Raw genomic sequence first — 23,389 nt, forward strand, 5'->3', positions numbered from 1 at the left:
TGGTTGGGAGTCTGCCTGCCAATTCAGGGGACACGGGTTCGAGCCCTGGTCTGGGAGGATCCCACATGCCGCGGAGCAGCTAAGCCCGTGAGTTACAACTACTGAGCCTGCGTGTCTGGAGCCTGTGCTCTGCAACGAGAGAAGCCACGACAATGAGAAGCCCGCGCACCGTGATGAAGAGTGGCCCCCGCTCGCCGCAACTAGAGAAAGCCTGCGCACAGAAACGAAAACCCAACACAGCCAAAAATAAATGAATAAATAAATTTATATATATAAAAAAAGATTATATGCCAAATCCTTGCCCAGTTTCTTCCTGTCTCTGAGATCATCTGGGCAAATTATTTCTGTTCTGATGCCATGGTTTTAATTTCTAAAATGAGGCATAATAGTACCCACCTCATTGGCTTGTTGCAATGGTTGAATTAGTGTATGGTGAAACTTCTACAACAATGTCTGAACATACTGAGTTCTCAGTAAAAGTTGACTCTCATGTGTGTATGTGAATGGATTTCCGTGTATAGAGAGTAGATTGTATGTACATATGTGGAAAACAAATTACAGTTGGTCTGGGCAACTGAAGCTACAGGCAAAGGACAAAATCTTGGTATTGCAAACAATTCCTTGAACTTTCTAGTAAATTTCTAGACTTTCTCTAAGAACAGTTTGTAGTACTTGAGGTAACATTGCTTGCAGCCTAGACTTGTAATAGAACTTCTCTACAACATCAGTGTTCAGGGACAGAGTTAACACTCCTTTTTCTTTTCAGTCCCCTGATTAGATCAGTTCCATCCCCCTGTCTTCTAGTTTGCTGATCCTTTCTTCCACTTGATCTAGTTTGCTGTTGAATTCTTCTTTTGAATTTTTCATTTCAGGTATTGTATTCTCTGGCTCTGTGATTTCTGTTTGGTACTTTTTTTAACATTTTCTGTCTCTTTGTTGAAATTCTCACTTTGCTCATGTGTTGCTGTCCTGACCTCGGTGAACATCTTTGTTATTTTGAACTCTATCAGATAAATCACTTATTTCCATTTCATTAAGATCAGTTTCTGGAGATTTATCTTGTTCTTTTGTTTGGAACTTATTATGTTTCTTCATTTTCCTGGACTCTGTTTTGGTTTCTGTGCATCAGATCAAACAGCCACCTCTCCCAGTCTTGACAGACTGGTCTTGTGTACATGAACCTTGTCAATCATCCCAGCCCAAGCTCCTGGTTGCCTCTTAAATCTTTGTGCTAGTCCAAGTTGCTGTCTTTGTTCATAGTGGCTCCCAGTAGTAGAGGGTGTACCAAGACCCATCAGTGTCCTAAGGGGGAGGATCTCAGCCAGCACCTAGATGCAGGCTGATTAGAAGGCATAAGCTAGCAAAGTATGCAGTCAAATCCCTTCCAGGGAAAGACTGGAAGATGGGTGTTTTTGGCTTGCTCCTCTGTGCAGAACCTTGGGGGAATGGTTACAGCAAGTACTTATGTGTACACCCATTAACAACTGCTTCTTTATCCACTGCAGTCCTGTGGGACTCCTGAATGCAAGCCCCATTGGCTGTCAATGCCAGGGGATCTGGGACCTGTCTCTTGAGTGACAGCCATAAAAGCAGCTCCTTCCAGAGAGATTGCCAGCTGGCTTCCTTGGGGTCCAGGGAGAATGACAGCCAGCCCCTAGATGCATTCCACTTAGATGCTGGACGCTCGGGCAGCAGCTTATAAAGTATGAAGTCAAATCTCTTCCAGGGAACGACTGGGAGACGGGTGTTTCTGCCTGCTTAGTCAACACTGAGCCCTGGGGAGACAGCCTAGGTGCCTGCTTATATGCCCATCTAGAGCTGCTGCTTTATTTACTCTAGTTCTGTGGGATTCATGGGTGTAAGTCCTGTTGGCCTTCAGAGCTGGGCGTTTTGGGGGCCCATCCCAGGTGGGAGCCTTAAAAGTTGGGGTGCTACATGTTCCCTTGATTCCTCAGGGAAAAGTTGGAAGTTGGAGGTTCCCTCCTGATTGTATGGCGCTGAGCTGGGGGTGGGGTTTATGGCAAGCGTACGTCTCAGCCTTTCCTACCCATGTGAGTGTGGGTATTTTCTCATCCAGTCCTATGTGTGGGAGTCATTGAGCTAGTGACTGGATTTCTCTCCGTGGGAATTGCTCTGTGTGTAGCTGTACATTTGGCATTTCCATGGGAGGAGGGAAGTTCAGGAGTCTCCTATGTCACAATCCTGGTCCTTCCCCCTCAATGTAGTAGAGTTATAACCTAAGCCGTTTAGAATCTCTTACGAGCTCAATGCATCTTTTTTTCAGCATACATATTTTATTAGTGTTGCTTGTCTTTGAGGCAGATAAATTACATTAGCAAAGTGAGAAATAAACTGTGGCGTGTGGCCCACTGGAGTTCGTCATGTGTTAATGGTAGGAGCATCGTAAATGGAAAAGTTTTTTTCCCTAGTAGTTATTTCTCCTAAGACCTGTCCAAAAACTATTTAAAACCTTACTATTCACATTTATTTAAAATTCTTTGTATTTATCTATGTTTTTTAGGGGGGTACAGAGGATGTTACAGAATGAGTAAAATTGATTTCTGTAATGACTTTGTCGTGGAAGAGTCTGATGGGAACCTTACCGTGAAGCATTGCTGTATTTCCTTGTATTTTATAATAAATCCCTTATTTTCCTTTCTTTTCAAACACTGAGAGTTATCAGGAAGGCCTGAGAACCCGTAGAAGGGCCAGAATCTGAGCAGAGTATTGTGTCTTATGAAGAAAAGCAGAGCCTTTCCTTGGCCCTGCATCTTACCCATCATTACTCACAATGCAACCAAGTTACTCTCCTAGGGAAGGAAATATCCTGTGTTTTATTTAATTTTGTGCCATAAATAAAATTGGATTTCTGTTTCATAAAATTAAACCCATTCTTTCTGTGAAATAGCTTTTATGATAAAAGCTTCTGAGCTGCCTCACACTTACAGTAAAACTTTAAGTAGTAACATACTATCCCATAACATTTCATGATTAACTTTTTTGTTCTGAATTTTTTGCTTGTTTGTTTTTTGGACAGAACTCTTTTCTCAGAGATGGGCATAATTTTGACAATTAGGTTAACTGGCATAAAATATACTCTTTTTTTATTCTGTTGGTGCTCAGATAACTTGAGTTAAAGTCTTCCCTTCCTGCTCAATCAAATGACTTCCAATCACTTGTGTGTCCAGAAGCCTGATGTGGCTGGCAAGCACCAAACTTGCCATCACCAGTGGGGAGGCTGCCATTTGAGTAAAGATCCCAAAGGGACTACAAATGCCATCTCGGAGGACTGATGGCCTTGCCTCTGAACATAGTAGCTCTTCTCCCAACCTGTGGAATTAGGTAGAGCTTGTCTTGATTATGCATTCTGACTTGAGGAAAAAAAGCCCCTTTACTTAAAAAAAAAGTCATATAAAGTCTCTCTCTCACAGCATGTATTTACACTTACAAACCAATATGTAGCAACAATTTGCAGATTCAAGACATCTTCTGCCACAGTAAATTACTGTTGTGAAAAATGAGTTTGGACTTCTCTGCCGGTCTCTAGGTAAAAGTACTTCATATGTGCAAAGGTCTCCTTAATAGGCAGAAAGAAGTTCTTTGTTGTGGAAGAAATAGAACACTTCATTAATTACACCAATTATAAAAACATAGCACCTGTTTTGCAGCTTTATTGAGATATAATTAACATATTTGTGCATGTTTAAGCTGTACAGTGTGTTGATTTCGTGCATTTATATATTGCAAATGACTACCACCATAGCATTAATAACTCCTTAACATTACATAATTACCATTTCTTTTTTGTGGTAAGAACATTTAAGAAAGGTGGCACCATGAATTGAATCTGTAGGGCAAATACATTAAAATTTTTTATAAAGCAAAGAAAATATCTGTTAGATTGCTTTATCAAATTTAAAGAGTTAAACTTTATTCCTGTCTTTAGAGTTGGTTTTATAAGTGGAAAAAGTATTTAGGGTAAGCCAACTGAGCTCTTGCAACTTTTCTGCAGGGCTGTCTTGGGTACACAGCCAGTGTATTTTGGGCGCTGGCTTCTCATTCTGTGGTTGTATGGTTGGTTGGAGAACTGTCCTCAAAGAGAAGCAATGGATGGAACGGGTAGGACCCACTGAGAACAACTTAGAGAATGTATTATTTTAATGATTAATTCCAAATATCAGATCAAGAGTACGCTCCTTTCCTTGCAAGCAACACCAGTGGAGTTATAGCAACCAGAACATATTTAAACTTGAATCCAGAAATTAGAGAAATGGTGCATTGGTTGCAGAATACATGTTGTAAGGGCAAGTCCAAATAGTATCTGTAGTAACAAGTCACAGTGTAATGAGTAGTGACTTAAAGGAGAAGTAGAAACCTCATCAGGGGCTATAGGTTTAATGGATAAGGACTGCTGTTACTAGGAAGAAGGGTGGTTAGCATGATGCTGTGCTTTTTTAGTAGGGTCTTTATAAATTCCCTTTGAAGGAGAATGTTTTTCTCTATTTTACAACTAATGGGGGGAAAAGGAAAAGAAATGCAGTCGACCAAAAGGACTTAGAAAGTTTATAAGAATGGGGGTTATTCAGCAACTGTTAAATGTGTCTTAATAGTTTAGTGTTCCCTTAAGGAGTTTAAAGAGCAATGGTAATATTGCTTATCTGCAGGAAACGCCATTAAGTGAGAATTAACAGTTCATTATGAGAGACTCAGTGGGAACTGCCAGTTTTCTGTGACATCTACATTTTGGTTCAAGCCACATACCGGGAATCATCACCTTCTTTCTAGGCAATGAGAGAAGGCAACGTGTGGGCCCGCAACGTTTGACAGAGGGAAATATCTGTTTATCTTTCCTTGAATAGAGGAAAGAGATCTGTAACCAGGAAGAGGTAGGGTTTGTTTAACACTTGAAATGGCGCTTGGCTGTTGTTTTTATCCTTGAATATAGTCTGCCAGCTCTAGAAATCGAAAGGAAATAGAGCAAGGCCCGGTTGGCTGGTCCCCACCTGTGTGCCATGTCTTGTTAGCCAGGGAATGGTACATTGGATTAGAAGACTTGCTTGCTGTCCCACAGACTATGTGAAATGTCAGCTTTGTCTTTCTGCCCCAAAGCTTTGTCCTGGACCGAAAGTTTGAGATAACATCAGCTGATGTCCTACCAGTGGGTAGGAAAGCCATAAAGGACAGATTATTACAAAATACAAGTTCCTAGGTTTTTAAAACAATTTTGGAGGAGTTTTAAAATTAATGCATTATGGGTATTGACTAAGTCTGGGATATATGTTTTTCTTGGAAATCTTGACATTTTTCAAGCAGTTGTGTATACACTCAGTATTACTTTCTAGCTTTCTGGCACTTCTGATAGTATCTGGTGGGACAGACATCTCCACACTTTCTTTTCTGACATTTAAAGCTGGTATTATATTCCTTCAGTTGCTAAGGTAACCCACTGGATGACTGCTAGTGGTGGAGAGAATGTTCTTTAAGACAGGTCCTATGGTAAATGGGTAAAATTGTTTCATAATACTTAGCCACACACATGCACACAGATGTGCATCATTTGTGAAGTTTTAAAATCCTTAACCTAAAACTGGTTTCTCTATCTTCTGTTTCTTTTTTTAGCTTTTCGTTTTTAAGGAATAGGTTTTTCTGGCAGTAAAGAGTTTAACACAGAATTGGGCTCTTAAGGAAAAGAACTTTTTTCCCCGTGTCAAATCATTTGGACTTATCCTGCAGTTAAGTCAGTCAACTCTTATTAAGCACCTTCTCTGTTTAAGGCACTGTATTTTAAAGAAGAAAAAGCAGCTTAAACTTTTCCTTAAAAATTAAGCCTTCTACAGGGCACCAGTGGCCCTGAGACTGGAGTAGAGAATTACATGTCCACTCTCACAACTGAGAAATAGAGGATAGGGTTATATTCAGGTTATTTTCAGGTTATTTCAGGTTATTTTCTCCCTCTCTCAAAATTTTCAAGGAAAAAAATGTAAATGGAAGCTTTTATTTTCAAACACCCATCCCTAATGTGCTTCCCAACAGATTCAAGCAAGTGGAAGGTTTTGAAATTTACCTCTGGGGGGCAGTGTTCCATCCCTGGCTGTTCTCCTCTGGGAACCCTTCAAATGTACAGGGCAGTTTTGGTTTGCACACAGGAGACTAAAATTGAATTTGGAAATGACTGTAGCCGAGGATTCTCTTAATACTTGAGTAAAAAAGTTTAACATTTTGCTGTTTTCGTAGATTTCTTCAATAGGATTTGAATGCTGGCAGCTGTCCTTGTACTACTTTATTTAAAAATTAAATAAAATACTGGTTTCAAAACTACCAAATGCTTGGAGGTTAAAAGGCTGATGGTTGAAAATGGGTGGGAGAGGCCTGGCAAAGGGGGCGGGCAGTGAGCCAGAAGTGATGAGATAATCCTAGGGAAGTGACCAGCCCTGTGTCCTGGTGCAGCACCCCTTTTACTTGGCCCCAGTGAACTTTACAAGGCCTTGTCTTGATCCTTTCAGATATGGTCCTCGATGTGAGCATGAGACTATATAGGTAGAAGCCTGTATCTTCTGTAATTCTACCCTAGGTTTTAGTTCATAATGATTCTCACATGCCTACTTTCTCTTCCCCACATCTATAGCTGTAGCAGCTTTTATTGTGCAGGTTTGTCATGAGGGTGTGTGTGTGTATGTGCATGTGGAGACAGATGAGGCCGACATCTGGAGAGTGGGGTGCAGGCCTGAGCCCTGAGGATTGGTGAGGCTTAGTTTCCTTCTGCTTGCTTTTCCCGACTCTCAGTTTGTTGATTTATTCAAGTTCTATCTTTTCTGCCCTTCTTTTCTTGGGTTTGTCTTCTTTTATCTAATTAGCTTTGCCTAATTGGAAGCATAACAGTTAGGAACTTGAGTTTTAGAGGTAGAAAAGCCTGGGTTCAGATCCCTGATGCTCCATTTACTATCTGAGTGAGCTCGGGCAATTGCATAATTGTGTCAAGCCTCAGTTTCTGCCCCTACCTTGTTCAGTGCCTGTCAGGATTAAATGAGATAACACACGTAAGTTGCTTAATAAATGTTAGATGGAAACAAGAAATATAAAGTCCTTGTAGTCATTGGCACCTAGCAAGAATGAAATAAAGGTGCATGTTGTGATTTATTTTCCTTCATGGGTAACAGCTGCCATCTGGACGACTTTTTTTTTTTTTTTTTTTTTGCGGTACGCGGGCCTCTCACTGCTGTGGCCTCTCCTGTTGCGGAGCACAGGCTCAGGACGCGCAGGCTCAGCGGCCATGGCTCACGGGCCCAGCTGCTCCGCGGCATGTGGGATCTTCCCGGACTGGGGCACGAACCCGTGCCCCCTGCATTGGCAGGCGGACTCTCAACCACTGCACCACCAGGGAAGCCCCATCTGGACTTCTAATTAACTTTTCCCAACCTTCCACCCTCACTCTTATCCCAGGTAGGCTTCGTCTTATCTATTGACTTCCTGTTTGGTTTATCCCATTTATCTTCTTCTCTCACCAGAATATCCCTTCCTGAGTGTGCCTCTGTGCTGAAGGAGGGGATAAGATCTCCCACTAAAGTTGTACCTCATACCCGCAAAGTTTAGTATTTCTCAATCTGGGCTTGGCTGTTTCCTGATTGTGCTTGAATTCAGAATCCCGATGCAAACTTCAAAAGGCCATTTCCAAGATATGATGAGTCTATGCTTTTTCTTCTTGTCAACAATAAAATTAGACTGCAGTGTATTTTCATTTGTCACCCAAACAGAACAGCGTTCCTGGAGGGTCACTTGGAAGGGTGCCTGGGAATTCCACAGGCTCACCTGTGGTGTGAGGGGAGAGCAGAAGAGTGCCCAATGCATAGTATGCTGTCAACAAATATCTACTGAATGAATGAATGGTAGATGTAAATCAGAGCCTCGAAGAAATATTAACAAATGAGAAAATTCTATTGCACAGGCTGGAAAAGCTGGTATGACGTAATTGCTGCTTATGGCACCTAATGGCCGCCTGCTGCCCAAGCCATGGGGCTGTAGCACATTTGTCTTATGACACGTCTGGTGTCTTTCTTTTTTTTTTTTTTTTTTATAAATCTATTTATTTTTGGCTGCGTTGGGTCTCCGTTGCTGCGCATGGGCTTTCTCTAGTTGCGGTGAGCGGGGGCTACTCTTTGTTGTGGTGCGCGGGCTTCTCATCGCGGTGGCTTCTCTTGTTGCAGAGCACGGGCTCTACGTGCACGGGCTTCAGTAGTTGTGGCTCGCGGGCTCAGTAGTTGTGGCTCACGGGCTCTAGAGCGCAGGCTCAGTAGTTGTGGTGCACGGGCTTAGTTGCTCCGCGGCATGTGGGATCTTCCCGGATCAGGGCTCGAACCCGTGTCCCCTGTATTGGCAGGCGGATTCTTAACCACTGTGCCACCAGGGAAGCCCTGGTGTCTTTCATTGATGCAATTATAGTGCCTCTTAATCACATAACTAGTTCCCTTAAATTATGATTTTAAATTATAACCAGAGGAAAACTGCTTGCAAATATACATAGATCTATGTAGTGACTCTTTATTATATTTTTGTATTAAAAAAATCAGACAAATATGTATGACTGGTTAAGTCCCCCCATACAGCCTGTCTTAGTTCTTGAGACCCCTGTCCCATATGTTATTTTCGTTATAGCCTGCTGACAATCTTGGATACTAGGCTGAGCAGATACTCCTTTCCTTTTTTTCAATTTATTTATCTATCTATCTATCTATTTATTTATTTTTGTCTGCGTTGGGTCTCCGTTGCTGCATGTGGGCTTTCTCTAGTTGTGGCGAGCAAGGGCTAACCTTTGTTGCGGTGCATGGTCTTCTCATTGCGGTGGATTTTCTTGTTGCAGAGCACGGGCTCTAGGTGCGCTGGTCAGCAGTTGTGACACGTGGGCTCAGGAGTTGTGGCTCATGGGCTCTAGAGCGCAGGCTCAGTAGTTGTGGCACACTGGCTTAGTTGCTCTGCGGCACGTGGGGTCTTCCTGGACCACGGCTCAAACCCGTGTCCCCTGCATTGGCAGGTGGATTCTTAACCACTGCACCATCAGGGAAGTCCCTCCTTTCCTTTTACAGATCAAGCAACTTAAAACTTGAGAATTCAGTGGTCTTTCCAAAGCTACGTCCCTGTAAGTGTTCAACTCCAGATCTTTCAGCTATTTAATCTGCTCCCATTGCACTACACAGTGTTGTGTCTGGCTTCTTAATATCTTGTGTTGTTGTCCACGTTGTATAAGTCACTCTGGAAATGTCCCCAGATTGTGAAAGCCAGAAATTGTATTACCATCTTTGAATTCTGGTAAGGACTTTTTAGTGTTTCAGCTGATTTAGTACTAGTTCCACAAGGTAAGTATAACCAACCTATATGAGGTACAGAATCCATGAAGTGCATTCCAGTACTGTATATCAGAATGTGAATTTTCTGGAATGATTGTGTGGTTGTGTTTTCCCAGATTTTCAGTCAGGAGTTGCTGTAATCTGAGTGTCTCAAATGTGTCTGACGCAGAGCAGACACTTCGGGAAGCTAAAACCTGCCATTATGCTTTTTCAGTCCTCTTCTCTTTTGGCTATATGATCCCACCATGCCTGCCACGTTGCTATTGTGCTCCATGGGATGTCCTGTTTCCATATCTTTCCTATGAGTGTGTTTATATTTGTAGTTACTATCCTAGACTCACCAACCTCCGATCTTCTGTATGGAAGGCTGATTTGTTTATACACACACCAAAGCCCCGATCAGAGCTACCCAAAGGGAAGGTGCCATAATATACAACTTCTCCTCCCATTCTCATTAAGAGTCCTGAAAAATATCAGAGATTGTGTGTGATGCTCATGCCAAATACTCTCTTCCACTCTCCATGTAAATTTTTGCTAATATTTTTTTCATTCTCTTTCTGCTCATCATTTTTGTATTTTATAAACATCTGTAAACTTTCAAATCATGATGTATGATGTAGGTTGATTAACCTGTAGAGCAATTTCCTTGTAGGTCAGATAGTTTATTTCTGTTCACACTCTTTGTGTAAGCCTAGAGCTGTAGTTTACCAGACAGGATTTCATGGGCAAGATACTTATTTTATTGCAAACTAAAGTGGGCTGACCATGTGCTTCCCCCTTTGTGTCCAAGGGGCCTGGCATATGGTAGTAGTTTGACTCAATGTTTGTCTGCTCAATGACTTAGATGCACAAATCGACACCTCTAGGAATATATATGTGGCTTCGGAAACCAGAGAAGAACTTATTTTAATTGATAGGATTTATTTTTTTAATTCATTAAAAAATGCATTAAAAATATATTTTGTTCATAAGCTTACAGGGTTGAATACATTTAAGTGGCTCTACTCAGGAGTTATGAAACATTAGTAAACCCTACAAAGTAGAAGGACTTCTGAATTAACTCGTTTAAAAATAACATTTGCGTCTAGATTATCGTCCCCATCACGGTTTTAGTATTTTGCTAAATGTTTAAGACCATATCTTGGCTTGGCAGCAAGTGATGTAGATTAAAAATAACTTGTAAAAATCACAAAGTTTTTTTGGTCTTATTCATTGGTGAAATTTGTTAGCTAATAAAATCTTAAGAGATGATTGGGAATACAGTGGTATGAAAAGGAGGCATAGATATGGATTTTGTTAACCAGATGTTTAAAGTAGCAGATCTCAACCCTGGCTTTTACTTAGAATCACTTTGGAATCTTTAGAAAAGATGGATGCTTGTGGGGGGCGGACTTCCCTGGAGGTCCAGTGGTTAAGAATCTGCCTTCCAATGCAGGGGATGCGGGTTCGATCCCTGGTCGGGAAACTAAGATCCCACATGCCACAGGGCTACTGAGCCCACACGCCACAACCAGAGGGCCCACGTGCCGCAACTGCAGAGCCCACGTGCTCTGGAGCCTGCATGCCACAACTAGAGAGAAACCCGTGCACCACAACGAAAGATCCTGTGTGCTGCAACTAAGGCCCAAAGCAGCCAAAAATAAATAAATAAATAAATAAATAAATATTTAAAAAAAAAGACTGATGCTTGGGCCCTTCCCTATAATTTTAATTGTTCTGAGGAGGGTCTTGAACACAACTATGTGGGGGTGAATGGGAAGAGAGAGAGAAACATACAGACATCATTGGACCCCAGAAGTACCAACACCCCTCATTCTTTCCCAACCACATTCAACTCTTTCCCCTTGGAGTTATTATGCTGACTTTTAGAGTAACCGTCACCTGGTTTTTCCCTATAGTTTTACTACCCATGTATTCGTATATAATATGGCTTGTTTTCACTTTTTAAAAACTTCATATTAATTAAAACATATTCTGTGTATTCTTTTGTGACTTTTCCCCCTCAACATTATATTTCTTGGTTTCTTCTATATTGGTCTGTAATTCGTTTTTATTGTTAGAATACTTGTGTATGATTATACTGCAACTTATTCTATTGTTGATTAAGTGATTAATCAAGTGATTAAGATCACTTCTATTTTTACCATTTTACATTTTTATGCATGCTTCCAGGTGCATACAAAGCATTGTCCTCACTGGGGCTTGTATGTAGGAGTGGAATTGCTCAGCCATAAGACATTCGTTTCTTCAAATTTATTAGATTATACCACAATGTTTTCCAAAGTGGGTGTGTCAATTTACATTTCCTCTAGCAGTGCATGTGAGTTCCTGAGGCCCTGATAATTTATTTTTCAATCTTCCATCCTGAATTTCCTGCTACCTTAAAGGCACAGTCAGACCTTGTGTAGGTGTGATAATGGTCCCAAGTTTGGACTGAACAGTACATAAAATCAGCTCCTTCAGTAACAACCAAACTGGCCACCCCTACTCTTGCACCTCAGGTGCTCCGGAAGGGCTCTCGGTCTGTGCTGTATGTCACGGATCTTTGATCCCCAAAGAGTCAAGGCAAGGATGAGTATTCCTAGGACCTTGGGTCTTTGACGTGACAGCCTCATTTTCCAGGCGGAGAAACTGAGGTGTGGCAGAGTGAGAGGCGTGGGCTTTGAGCCTCCCTCCCTGTCACGGGGGCAGATGAGCCCCACTTTATGCCGTGATGGGTGTGTTGATTGAACGTCACAGCCTGCTGTTCCTTTTTGTGTCTGGGTGATCTTGCTGCCAGGATGGTACAGGTCACACCTTTTAATGGTTTCCATTAGAGCAATTATGAGTAATTCTGCTTTAGTTACATTAGTTCAAATAACTCCTGGTACCAAATAAACAGGAAGAGACAAATTTATTTGGTAAAAAAAAAACCCGTTCATTTTAATTAAGCACCCCCATGTCTACCAAATTGTAGAACCCCTTTCCACAGCTTGTTTTCCTGACTCCTGTTAAGAATCTGAAACTCTATAGCAAGCAGAATTATTTATATATGTCGTGATGTTTCCTATTTCAAGCTGTTTGTCTGATTCTAGGCTCTGAACTTCTATACTGAGTGATAAAACTCTTTCTTAACACATTTTGGGCAGCCTTTTGTTTCTTCAAACATCAGAAGATCTTCTCTTCCCTGGATCTGGAGGGACGGAGAGGGGCAGCAGTGAGCACTCAGTCCCACATGTTTGCTGTCCTCTCCCATTGAACAGGATATGAGGATGGAGCCAGAAAGGAGAGAACAGAGAGCTGGGCTAGCAAACAGGCCTGGGAAGCTCTGCTGGTGCAGGAATCAGGTTGGGTACAGTGAACTACAGCCCAGGTTGGAGGGTATTTATGGTCTTGCTCCAGGCACTATAGGGAGTACCATTTAAATGGTTGACACCATACTGCCTTTATCAGTGGTATGATTTTAAAAGGGAACCCAAAAGGTTTAGGAACCGGGCCGCACAGCAGGAGGTGAGCGGGGGGCGAGCGAGCAAAGCTTCATCTGCCGCTCCCCATTGCTTCCCATTACTCGCATTACCCCTGAACCATCCTCCCCCTACCCCGTCTGTGGAAAAGTTGTCTTCCACGAAACTGGTCCCTGGTGACAAAAAGGTTGGGGACCGCTGGTTTAGATGTTCCCTTTTGGTCGTATTTTTCTTGGAAAAAAATTGTATCTCGTATAACCATGGGCATTTCTCCCTAGGTTCAGACTGAGATCCGTGACTTAGAAATTCCATCCTCATGTGGCTGGTTACAACCTCATGCCTCATGCTGACTGGTACATTGGGCAGTGTACTCGTGTGTGTGTGTGTGTGTGTGTGTGTGTGTGTGTGTGTGTGTATGTGTTGTTACGTGATCCTAACAAGTCTCTTCACGATTATTATTTAAGGAGGAAAAAGAGTATAAATGTTACCAAACATGCCTTGCTGGGAATCTGTTAAGAGTAAAAACCTTACTTTCTAATTAAGTGAGTTAAAAGATCAAAGACTTAAAGGATAAAATAATTAAAGATAAGTTCTTTAATAGCCTTTAGAAGATAGCAAGTATATTAAACAGATGTCTGGTGGGGTGCACTACTTTGTCTGTTTTCAGATGTTTTGGCATTTCAGATGTCATTTTACTGAGGGGGGTCTGTGCTGTGTCACACAGATGGATGGTGGAGCAAATACACAGTGAAGTCTGTGGCATTTACATATTTGAAATATGATGCTTTAAGCTCATTGATCTAGATATAGAAATAGTATAAACCAACTAAACATGTAAGCTAAGCAGTTTTCTTTTGCATCCGTGTGCTGCGGAGCACTTCCTTCTGATAGTTTCAGACTAGAGTTTTGTTGGATCCTGGCTCCACACACATCATCATCACAACCTGCTGGTAAGACAAAGCTGAGTTTATTGCCGGCCTTGATAAGGGAGAACTCTGCCTCCATTGAGGCTTAGCAGAATTTTTTTTTTTTTTTTTTTTGCGGTACGCGGACCTCTCACTGCTGTGGCCTCTCCCGTTGCGGAGCACAGGCTCCGGACGCGCAGGCTCAGCGGCCATGGCTCACGGGCCTAGTCGCTCCGCGGCATGTGGGATCCTCCCGGACCAGGGCACGAACCCGTGTCCCCTGCATCGGCAGGCGGACTCTCAACCGCTGCGCCACCAGGGAAGCCCTGAGCCTTAGCAGGATCTTGAAGGGGGAAGGCAAGGTTGGGATTTGCTGAGAACTCGAAGTTTGGTTTAATGAGGGTCTTTGGATGCAGGGGAGGAGTGATGGCAAGGGGGTGTCAGGGAAGGGATTTTGATTAGGTTTAGATAAGGATCATGATATAGTAGTTAAAGATTGGTTTTGCGGCTTAAACTGTCAATGCTTCCTGCTAAAGAGTTGATGGGCCTTGAAGGAAGTTCCTCTGATGAATAGTCAGTCTTTGCCTAGGCAGGAGTCTCCTGGACTGGTGAAGTTATGCTAATGAAGACGACGAAATAGCAAAATCATTAGTGTAGACGGTAAGCTGGGTGGAGAAGTAGGTAGTTTTTGTCTTCAGTGTCCAAGCTGTGTGGGAGTATGTACTTTGTGTTCACAGATTTTTCTCGGGAGGTATCAGAGGTCGAACTAAGAATGACAGATGCTCCAAGTAGCAGCTGTAGCCATGTATTAAAAGCTAACTGTCACGGGTGGTCATCAGGGAAAGAGCCATTGGTCATTTCTTCATTCAACAAGCAAATATTTATAGAGCACATACACATGCCAGGCACTGTGCTAGGATAAAAGATGAGGTCCTACCCTGTTGGGCCTTCTGCTCCAGTGTGATGCAGCATCCTGTGGATCTCTTTCAGATTACAAACAGTCAATAACATTACGTAACTGGAGTGTATGTATAACTCAGATTCTTACTGAGTACTTATTCTGACAGATCTTGAGTGTTAGGATTTTCATGTTCAGTTGTTAAGACTAGGTTTGTTTTAAGGTGTGTCTTGATGTCGATGGAGTTCACGGGCCTAGCTTTTTCAAATGTAAGCAAATGTATTCTTTTACATGTTTCCAAAGTAATGTTGATCATGGGCCAGCTGTGTGCCAGGCACTGAGTCATTGTAGGAGAAATACAGGAAGACAAACTCTATACAAATTAGACAATTTAAACATACACAAATAATTGAGATTTTAGTAGTCAGTTGCCATTCAACTCAATAAATACAGAGTGACTTCAGTTTGCCATGTACCATGCTAGGTGTTAGGAATAAAAAACTTCCAGGATGCCTTCAGCCTGTAAGAAGATACAGTCGGGAAACAACCATAAGACACAGCGTCAAACACCAACAGCAAAAACCCAGACACAAACCAAGGGGGATGTGAAGAGGCACAGGCCGAATTTTTGAAGCAGAGAACTGGTGTGTGTGGCTTTGGCAACCCTGAAATAATCCCAAAGCTCTAATAAATGGGTAGGAGTACCTCCACAAAGTTTGAGAGAGACCATGGACTCAGAGTCCATTTCTGCCCCAGCTGCTGACCGGAGAGGAGCACCTCTGAGGACAAAAAGTGGAAATGGAGGCTCCTTGACATCCTTGGCCTCTAGTAGCCTGTCCTGCTAGGGTAACAGCATCTCCTTAGAGGACACCTTGGAAATTGACGATGTCTGTTTCCAAAGGATGGTGTGCTCCTAGCACTTGTTTTCCACGGATGACCTCACTGAACATGAGTGAGAGGTGATGTGAACGTGCACCATAGTGCACAGAACAACATTGTACCAGTGATGAGCGAAGCTGGCTCCAGCACCTCCCTGACCTTGCACAAGTCACTTGACCTCTCCACATCTGTAAAATGAAGTTTCTGGATTAGATGCTTCTGATGGTTCCTTCCAGCTCTGACATGTTTACTATTACTATTCTTACTTTGACAATCTCTTTGATAAAATATATAAGACAAACTTTTTAAATGAAGGAACTAATATTACATGTTTTTCTTTTCAGTTTCTCTACATAGAGAGTCTCTCCTGCACCTGGCTGTGAGATGGGGCCTTGCTAAGCTTTCCCAGTTCCTCCTGTGTCTCCCTGGAGGAGTCCAGGCCTTGGCTTTACCCAACGAGGAGGGTGCCACGCCATTAGACTTAGCTTTACATGGTGGATGCTCCAAGCTGTTTGAAGACATCACAAAGTGAGTTTGGATACCTGATAGATTCTCTCTCAGTCTGTTTCTCTGAAATCTTCCAAGCATTATGGAAAAATTAACCAAACCACCAGCTAACATTGGTTTATATTTTACCGTTAGTTCCCATGTATAAAGTACAGATACACGTATCGTACATAAACAGATATACACATATATTTGGTATTCACATTTCATGGGGGAGAGGGAGTCAGGAAAAGTGTCTTAAAAGGCTCCATGGTTGGGGGGGTGGCTGTAAGAAGAAGAAAAATTGGGAAACACTAGCCTAACCCCTACTTATCTTTCAGGTTTTTGCTTAAATGTCACTTCATCAGAGAGGCCTTCTATGTTATGGTCTTTTACAATTATGATTAATTTACAGTATTAATAGTGATTAAAATTATGATTCATTTATAATATAAATCATAATTTATAATTTTATATATATAGTCATCATTTATTTCATATATGTCTCCATCCTAAATCATTTGAGGACTGAAACTATTTGTTTTACCCACTGTGTTCAGCATATACATTCATTGAAAGAATATAAGTTTTTGTTGAATCAATGAATAACAAACAAACCCCAAGATACTATGTAGCCAATGGGCTGGTTATTAGGATCTAGAGATAATGGAAATGAAATAATTTGTCAACTGTAAAGTTCTCTATGTTGAGGATGATGCCAACATTTTTAATGTTTGTTACTTAGAGTGGTTCAGATTGGTCATTATATCCTATACAGTGGTTTCCTTGCCTTAACATGTGGTAAAAAATAAGTGGGAAACTACAATGAAAATAACAAATTACTACATAAATATTAAATATTATCAGTGTTATTACATGGTGTGTCTTAATGGACTGGTATGTTTCATTTGTCCCATGGAACTCAATGTAATTAATTTACGGTCATATGCTACCTAAGTGCATGTTGAAGTCACAGCTTTCTGTTTATTTTTGTTCTTACTTGGTCAAGTGACCGCCAACTAAGGAAAGAGCCCATCCCAATGGAATTGCCTTTATCTTTGCTCTACCGTGACCCCACTTTCTTTAGCTAAAAAGGGCAAGACAGGACCACTTCCTCTGACTCTGTCATTGTGGATAGTTCAGGGTTACACTGAGGACCCAGAGCCTCACTTCATCTTTGGTAGCTTTGTATCTTTCTGTTGTGTCCAAGACCAGAAGATGACATGTGTTTTTAAAGTTTACACATCCTCTATGTCAAAAAACCCCCAAACAACCTAATCAAAAAATGGGCAGAAAATCTAAATAGACATTTCTCCAAAGAAGACACACAGATGTCCCAAAAGCTCAACATCACTAATTATCAGAGAAATGCAAATCAAAACTACGATGATGTATCATCTCTTACCGGTCAGAATGGCCAAAAAATCCACAAACAATAAATGCTGGAGAGGGTGTGGAGAAAAGGGAACTGTCCTACACTGTTGGTGGGAATGTAAATTGGTGCAGCCACTAGGGAGAACAGTATGGAGGCTCCTTAAAAAACTAAAAATAGAGTTACTGCATAATCCAGCAATCCCACTCCTGGCATATATCCAGAGAAAACCATAATCGAAAAGATACACACACCTGAATGTTCATAGCATCACTATTTACAATAGCCAAGACATAGAAGCAATCTAAATGTCCATCAGCAGAGGAATGGATAAAGAAGATGTGGTACATGTATACAATGGAATATTACTCAGCCATAAAAAAGAATGAAATAATACCATTTTCAGCCACATGGATGGACCTAGAGATTATCATACTAAGTGAAGTAAGTCAAACAGAGAAAGATAAGCATCATGTGATATCACTCATATGTAGAATCTAATTTAAGAAATGATACAAATGAACATATTTACAAAGCAGAAACAGACTTACAGATATGGAAAAGAAACTTATGGTTACCAAAGTGGAAACATTGGAGGGAGGGATAAATCAGGAGCTTGGGATGAACATACACACACTACTGTATATAAGATAGATTACCAACAAGGACCTACTGTGTAGCACAGGGAACTCTATTCAGTATTCTTTGATAACCTTTAAGAGAAAAAAATCTAAAAAAGAATGAGTATATGTATATGTATAACTGAATCACTTTGCTGTACACATGAATCTAACACAACATTGTAAATCAACTATACTCCAATAAAATAAAAAATGTTTACACATCTAATAAATCCATTCATGGATGGGATCAGAAGTAGACTGTAAGCTAAATTTTGATTATGTGATGGAGTTTCCATTTTCTAAATTAATTACAAAAATCTTATTGCTCAGCCTGAATCATTCACTTCAGTGGCTTGTAGTTGGCATGGGGCATTGTTTTCTAGAAGATTCTGAAGTCCTTGCAAATAATTGTGTCAAGAGTTTGGGGAGATGCCGCAAATCTTAGAGTACAGGTGCTCTTAATGGATCTCTTTTGTCACTCCATGTGACAGAGGTAGCATTTTTGTGGTGGGAGCTATACTATAATTTTGCAAATATACAAATGCTGATTAACAAAATGAGGTAATGGAAGAAGAGAAAAGAGACATAGAGCTAGTTCTGTGAACTGAAGAATCTGGGAGCGTCTGGGGGCTGTGACAACATGCTGAGGCAGGCTGTAACCCGGGACCACTAGCGTCTCCCTCCCGAGGCCTCTTTACCATTGCTACTACATGACCTATAGGCCATCCAGAATATTATGACATTAACCATGAAGCCTACATAGAGCTAATAAACGTACAGTTGTTCTTAACCACAACAGAATGGAAAATAAGCCAATATTCAGGAATTTAGTTTGGGAATATTGTTCCTTTGTTTATGAATGAATTCAAGAATGCAACACGATCAAATTTATGCAGGTTTTAATTTGCATGAGGAAATGATTTACAGCAGTAGACCAGTGTGTTGTGAATATCTCGCTTGTTTGTAACATCCAAACCTCAGCATGCTCTCTGGAGATCATATCTGTTTTCCACTGTAATAGCCTAATAAACTGTCTGCTGCCAGCTAATTTGTGGTACTAAATGTGGTAGCCATTAAGGCCAGAGGCATCTTTTCAGGTTAAAGGGAGAATGAGGTAAAATGCTATGTTTAAGAGTCAGTACTGTTGCATTAATTATGTAAATCTTTATAGTATATAATATATGTGAACAGCTTTTCATTTGACGTCTTCTCTAGGTGGAAAAACAAAGATGACTTTATTAGGATCTATTTACATGATCTTATGTACCTATCTTCAGTAGGTAGCTTTTATGGCTTGTTTTGCCAGTTGGGTTTGTAATATCAGGGACAATGAAGGGTATTGGGACCGTGGGTTTTGATTTGTGATGTTTCAGCTTCCAGGGCAGACGTTCCCCAGGTTTCTCCCGAGTGCAGCTCAGCGAAGATGCCTCCCTGCGGTATATTCACTCATCAGAAACACTGACCCTGACGCTTAATCACACAGCCGAGCATTTGTTGGAGGCGGATATTAAACTCTTTAGGAAATACTTTTGGGATAGAGCCTTTCTCCTCAAGGTTTGTGCCCTTTATTGTGGTATAAGACATAATAACTCATGCTCTTTGAGAGTGCAGACAGCAAACTCGTTGTTTTGGGAACACTATTTTGGTGGGGGGGGTAGCACTTTCTTTTTTTCTAATGGGACTTTGAGGGACATGGAATTAGAAACTGTTACACCAGTAGAAGGAAGATTATTATATGATATTTTGGCGGCAGGTAGAAAATAGTAATTTGTGTAATATTGTTTCCTTTACTTTTCATGAACCAGTATCACTGATGTTTAATATTCTGATATTGGGTATTTTCTATTAACTTATTGACTGTATTATAATTCTTATCTAAAGCAGTTGCCTTTAGGGTTATTTTAAATGAATAATATCTTCTTCTGGGATTTCTTAAGGCTTAGATATAGTTAAGCCTTTGTTTCAGTGTACAGATTCTTCTTGAATGGGGACTGGTCACTTGAGACCAGTTCTTTTTCAAAGAGATTTTCCCCCCTCCCACCGTGGCCCAGACATCAGCTTTGACAGTTATCAGAGCATGCCCATCTCAGGGTTTAAAATGTTTCATCTTCATTATTTTTATTTTTTTGTTGAATCTGGAAGACTGTAAAGCATATTCATATATTTTAATTATTATCAAGTAGAATGTTCTTTTGAGCAAAAGGGCTTCAGTCAATTTAGTCGAGAGTGCTCAGGGGTATAATGGATTCGCTCACCAGATCGTGTGACACCCCCCGGCAAACCCTCTGCCCCCGCAGGCTTCTCAAGCACGTCCATTAACAAGCACCAGTTTCATGACTATATAGGCTTTACAAAGTAAGCAGTCAGTTTACTGTTATCAGAAAACTGATATTGGTACTTATCAGTTCTGGCTTTTGTAAAATGTTTGCTTTATATAACTAAATTGAAGGTTTAACCAGAAACATTATATATCCAAGATTATTGCTTACTCCATATAGGGTTTTATTAAATAGTTAAAATAAACATGCTCTTCAGAGTGTGAACGACCTCTGTTGGGTTTAGGGAGTTTAGTGGATAATTTTCTGGCCTACAGTATTTCCTCATTTTGCTTAAGGGTACTTTCTGTTTAAAGAAACAGAAGTTCTCAGCCATCCCTGTGGCTTCTCACCCAGGCCCCCAGGGGTGGCTATTTCAGTGGGGCAGAGGCTGGGCCTGGCCCAGCAGCCTTACTCGGGGTGAGTGCCTCTCCCTGCAGTTTCAGAGGGGCAGAGCTCAGCAACACGTGTGTCCTTAGAGGGGACACTCAGACTACAGCAAGACCACAGGGCTCCTGCAAAGGCGAGAGCATGCTCCATGTAAAGCAAAAATTCTGAACATTCGTTGCATTATAAAAACTTCCAGCTTCTTCGGTCGGATTCGTGATTTCTTGTAACTTGAGATAATTATTACTGATGACATTGGGGGAGATGTAGGATGAGTAAATCTAGATGCTTTAATAATTGATTGTAGTGGACTTTACAATAACAAAGACCAAATGAAGATTACTTTCCAGTTTATCAGAGATTTTAATTTTATGGAAAACACTTGATAAAAGAAGAATCCATTGCAGTGGGATGGCCTTGTGTTCCAGGTACCAGCACCCCTTTTTCGTTCTTCCTGTCCTAAGCTTTTGGCTGGGTAGTGCGTAGGGAGACTGAGAAGGGCATAGGGCTGAGGTTCTTTAAGACACTGTGATATTGTAACTTACAATAAGAAATATATCTGGTCTCCGTCCATGGTTCTTGGCTCACAGCCCCCAGACCCTTAGGATTTCCTAAGTGTGGAGCGGATAAAGGTGTTTTTTGTTATGTTAATGGACAACTTTTGGAAAGCACCTAAGGATTGGGGCTAGTTACCTGTGGAGCCAATCGCCTGGTAAATTTCAGTTCCACCTCCAGGGAGGGGAAAGGGCCTGGAGATGGAGTTTAATCACCAGTGGACAGAGATTTAATCTGTCATGCCTACGTAATAACGCAAGCCTCCATAAAAACCCCAAAGGACTGGATTCGGAGAACTTTCTAGGTTGGTGAACTTGTGTAGGTACTGGGTGACGAGCCTGCTAGGAGGGGCATGGAAGCTCCGTGCCCTTTCCCCATACCTTGCCCCATGCATCTCTTCCATCTGGCTGTTCCCGAGTTATATCCGCTTATAACAAACCTGTAAGCTAGTAAGTGGTTGTCTTTGGCCTTGAGCCTGCGTGGTTAGCCCTCTTTTAACCCCAGGTACTCGTGCTACCGTCTCCTTAGTACCTCTCCAGACATATACCTGCTTCGGTCCATCCGTTAATTCCATGGCGGGCCCTAAAAGAGAGAGTACTGTGTCCTGGGAGTAAGGCTGGGAGCGGTTAATAGCCACAGAGGGTGGGTGACGGGGTACTGCTTGTTCCCTGCCTCTTTGTGATTTGGTCAGTTATGTATATTTTCATGTTCTCTTTGCTCTGGCCTCAGGATGTCCTGAAATAGTCATGAGCAAGGCACTTGATATGCTGAGCTTAATAACATGCCCGGCGGGGGTGGATTCGGGGCTCTGGGTCAGTTGTAGGGTTGCTTGCCTCAGTTTACCCATGTATTTGTTTTGGAACATGTGCTGATGCAGTCTTGGGCAGTTTTTGACACATCAACACATAATTCTGTCTCTTCGCATTTTCACTGGCTGTGGGGAATCTATTTGAAAGGAAAATACAGAGGGCAGTAAAGGCATCTTCTCTCTACAGATCACAGCTCAGTCTTGGCCAGGGACAGCCTGCACCAGCATGTACCAACATGTAGCTCATCCTGGGTCCTCCCTGTGATAGTGGTCCTACCCCCGTCTCCAGGCCCCCAATCCCTGTGTCTTAGGGTGTGGATGGAGGTTGGTCTAGGTGGGCAGATGCGTCAAACAGAAGTCCTTACAGGTTTCAAGACTTTCTGTTCTCTGTCCCCCTTTTGGTTCATGCGTCATGTTCCTGAGAACCTTCTGGTGGTGTGATCTGGGGAAGCAGCGAGGACTAGTGGCAGGGACAGTTTTGGCCCTTGTCTCTGGTTCCTCCCGCTGTCTCTCATGTCATCCGGGGTGCTGCTTACATGTTCTCCCAGCAGCTTTACCACCCTATCAGCCCCTGCCTCTCCAGGCCATGCCTCTGGCCTGTCCCGGCTCTGAGATGCTCGATTGTGATTTTCATCTCTTGTTGCTTATCTGAAGCCTCAAATGGCTTTCAGTGATTTTTTTTTTTTTTCCTTCCTCTCTTAGGCTCTTGAAGAGCAAGAAGCCAGGTCAGAGGAAAAATCAGATATGCCCTCCAGCACTGCAGAAACCGAAGAAGGTACGCATGTTCCTTCCCGACCCCGGGAACCCAGAAAGAGCTCAGAACTAACTAGTCACCTGGGAGTTGAAGTGTGTGGTGGAGAAGAGCAGGAGCTGAGGGAGGCAAGAGCAGGGTGCTGGGGTGCCACTGGGCCCCGGGGTCCTCCAGCAGCGCCGCACCAAGGTACTGTGTGTTTCCACTTTTCATTCGGTTAGCATTTACTGGGTTCCTCCCACATTCCTGATCTTTGGGGACCTCTCCTGACACGCAGAGAGTGTTCCCCTCATTTCCAAGTTCAGTCCGTTCGTTCCGTTAAGTCCTCCGTCACTCACCTGTTCTCCAGCTTGCTCCACCTGTGTGGAGCTCCTGCTCTGTGCTGGCCCAGGGGGTCTTAGAGGATGGAGGCCGTGAGGGTGTCTTTGTTGCCGTGGGTTCTGGGGAGCACCACTGGCGTGTAGAGGTGACGGGAGGGGGCGCGCTGGGGGTTCTTCAGGGTACAGGCGGCCCTACCCAGCCCAGGTTGTCCTGCACAGCCCTGATGGAGATTCAGAGACTGAATGTACAAATCTGCTCGAGGTGGGCGTCCACAGCAAGAGGTGTATGTTTAACATACATTGTCACTA

At 42.2% G+C, this 23,389-nt stretch overlaps 1 protein-coding gene across 3 annotated transcripts in view; it reads left to right on the forward strand.

The window, feature by feature from the left end:
- Positions 1 to 23,389, forward strand: part of ARHGEF28 (Rho guanine nucleotide exchange factor 28) — a gene marked incomplete at its 5' end in the record, with an annotated part of 260,851 nt that overhangs the window by 78,078 nt on the left and 159,384 nt on the right. For all 3 annotated transcript variants that reach the window (XM_082652386.1, XM_082652388.1, XM_082652387.1), the window contains 3 exons: positions 15,808 to 15,991; positions 19,318 to 19,498; positions 22,712 to 22,784. In XM_082652386.1, the coding sequence (XP_082508512.1) occupies positions 15,808 to 15,991; positions 19,318 to 19,498; positions 22,712 to 22,784 (438 nt within the window). The remainder of the gene's footprint in view (positions 1 to 15,807; positions 15,992 to 19,317; positions 19,499 to 22,711; positions 22,785 to 23,389) is intronic.

Source organism: Grampus griseus (genome assembly GCF_964374135.1).
Source record: "Grampus griseus genome assembly, chromosome: 3".
Classification (NCBI taxonomy): Eukaryota; Metazoa; Chordata; class Mammalia; order Artiodactyla; family Delphinidae; genus Grampus; species Grampus griseus.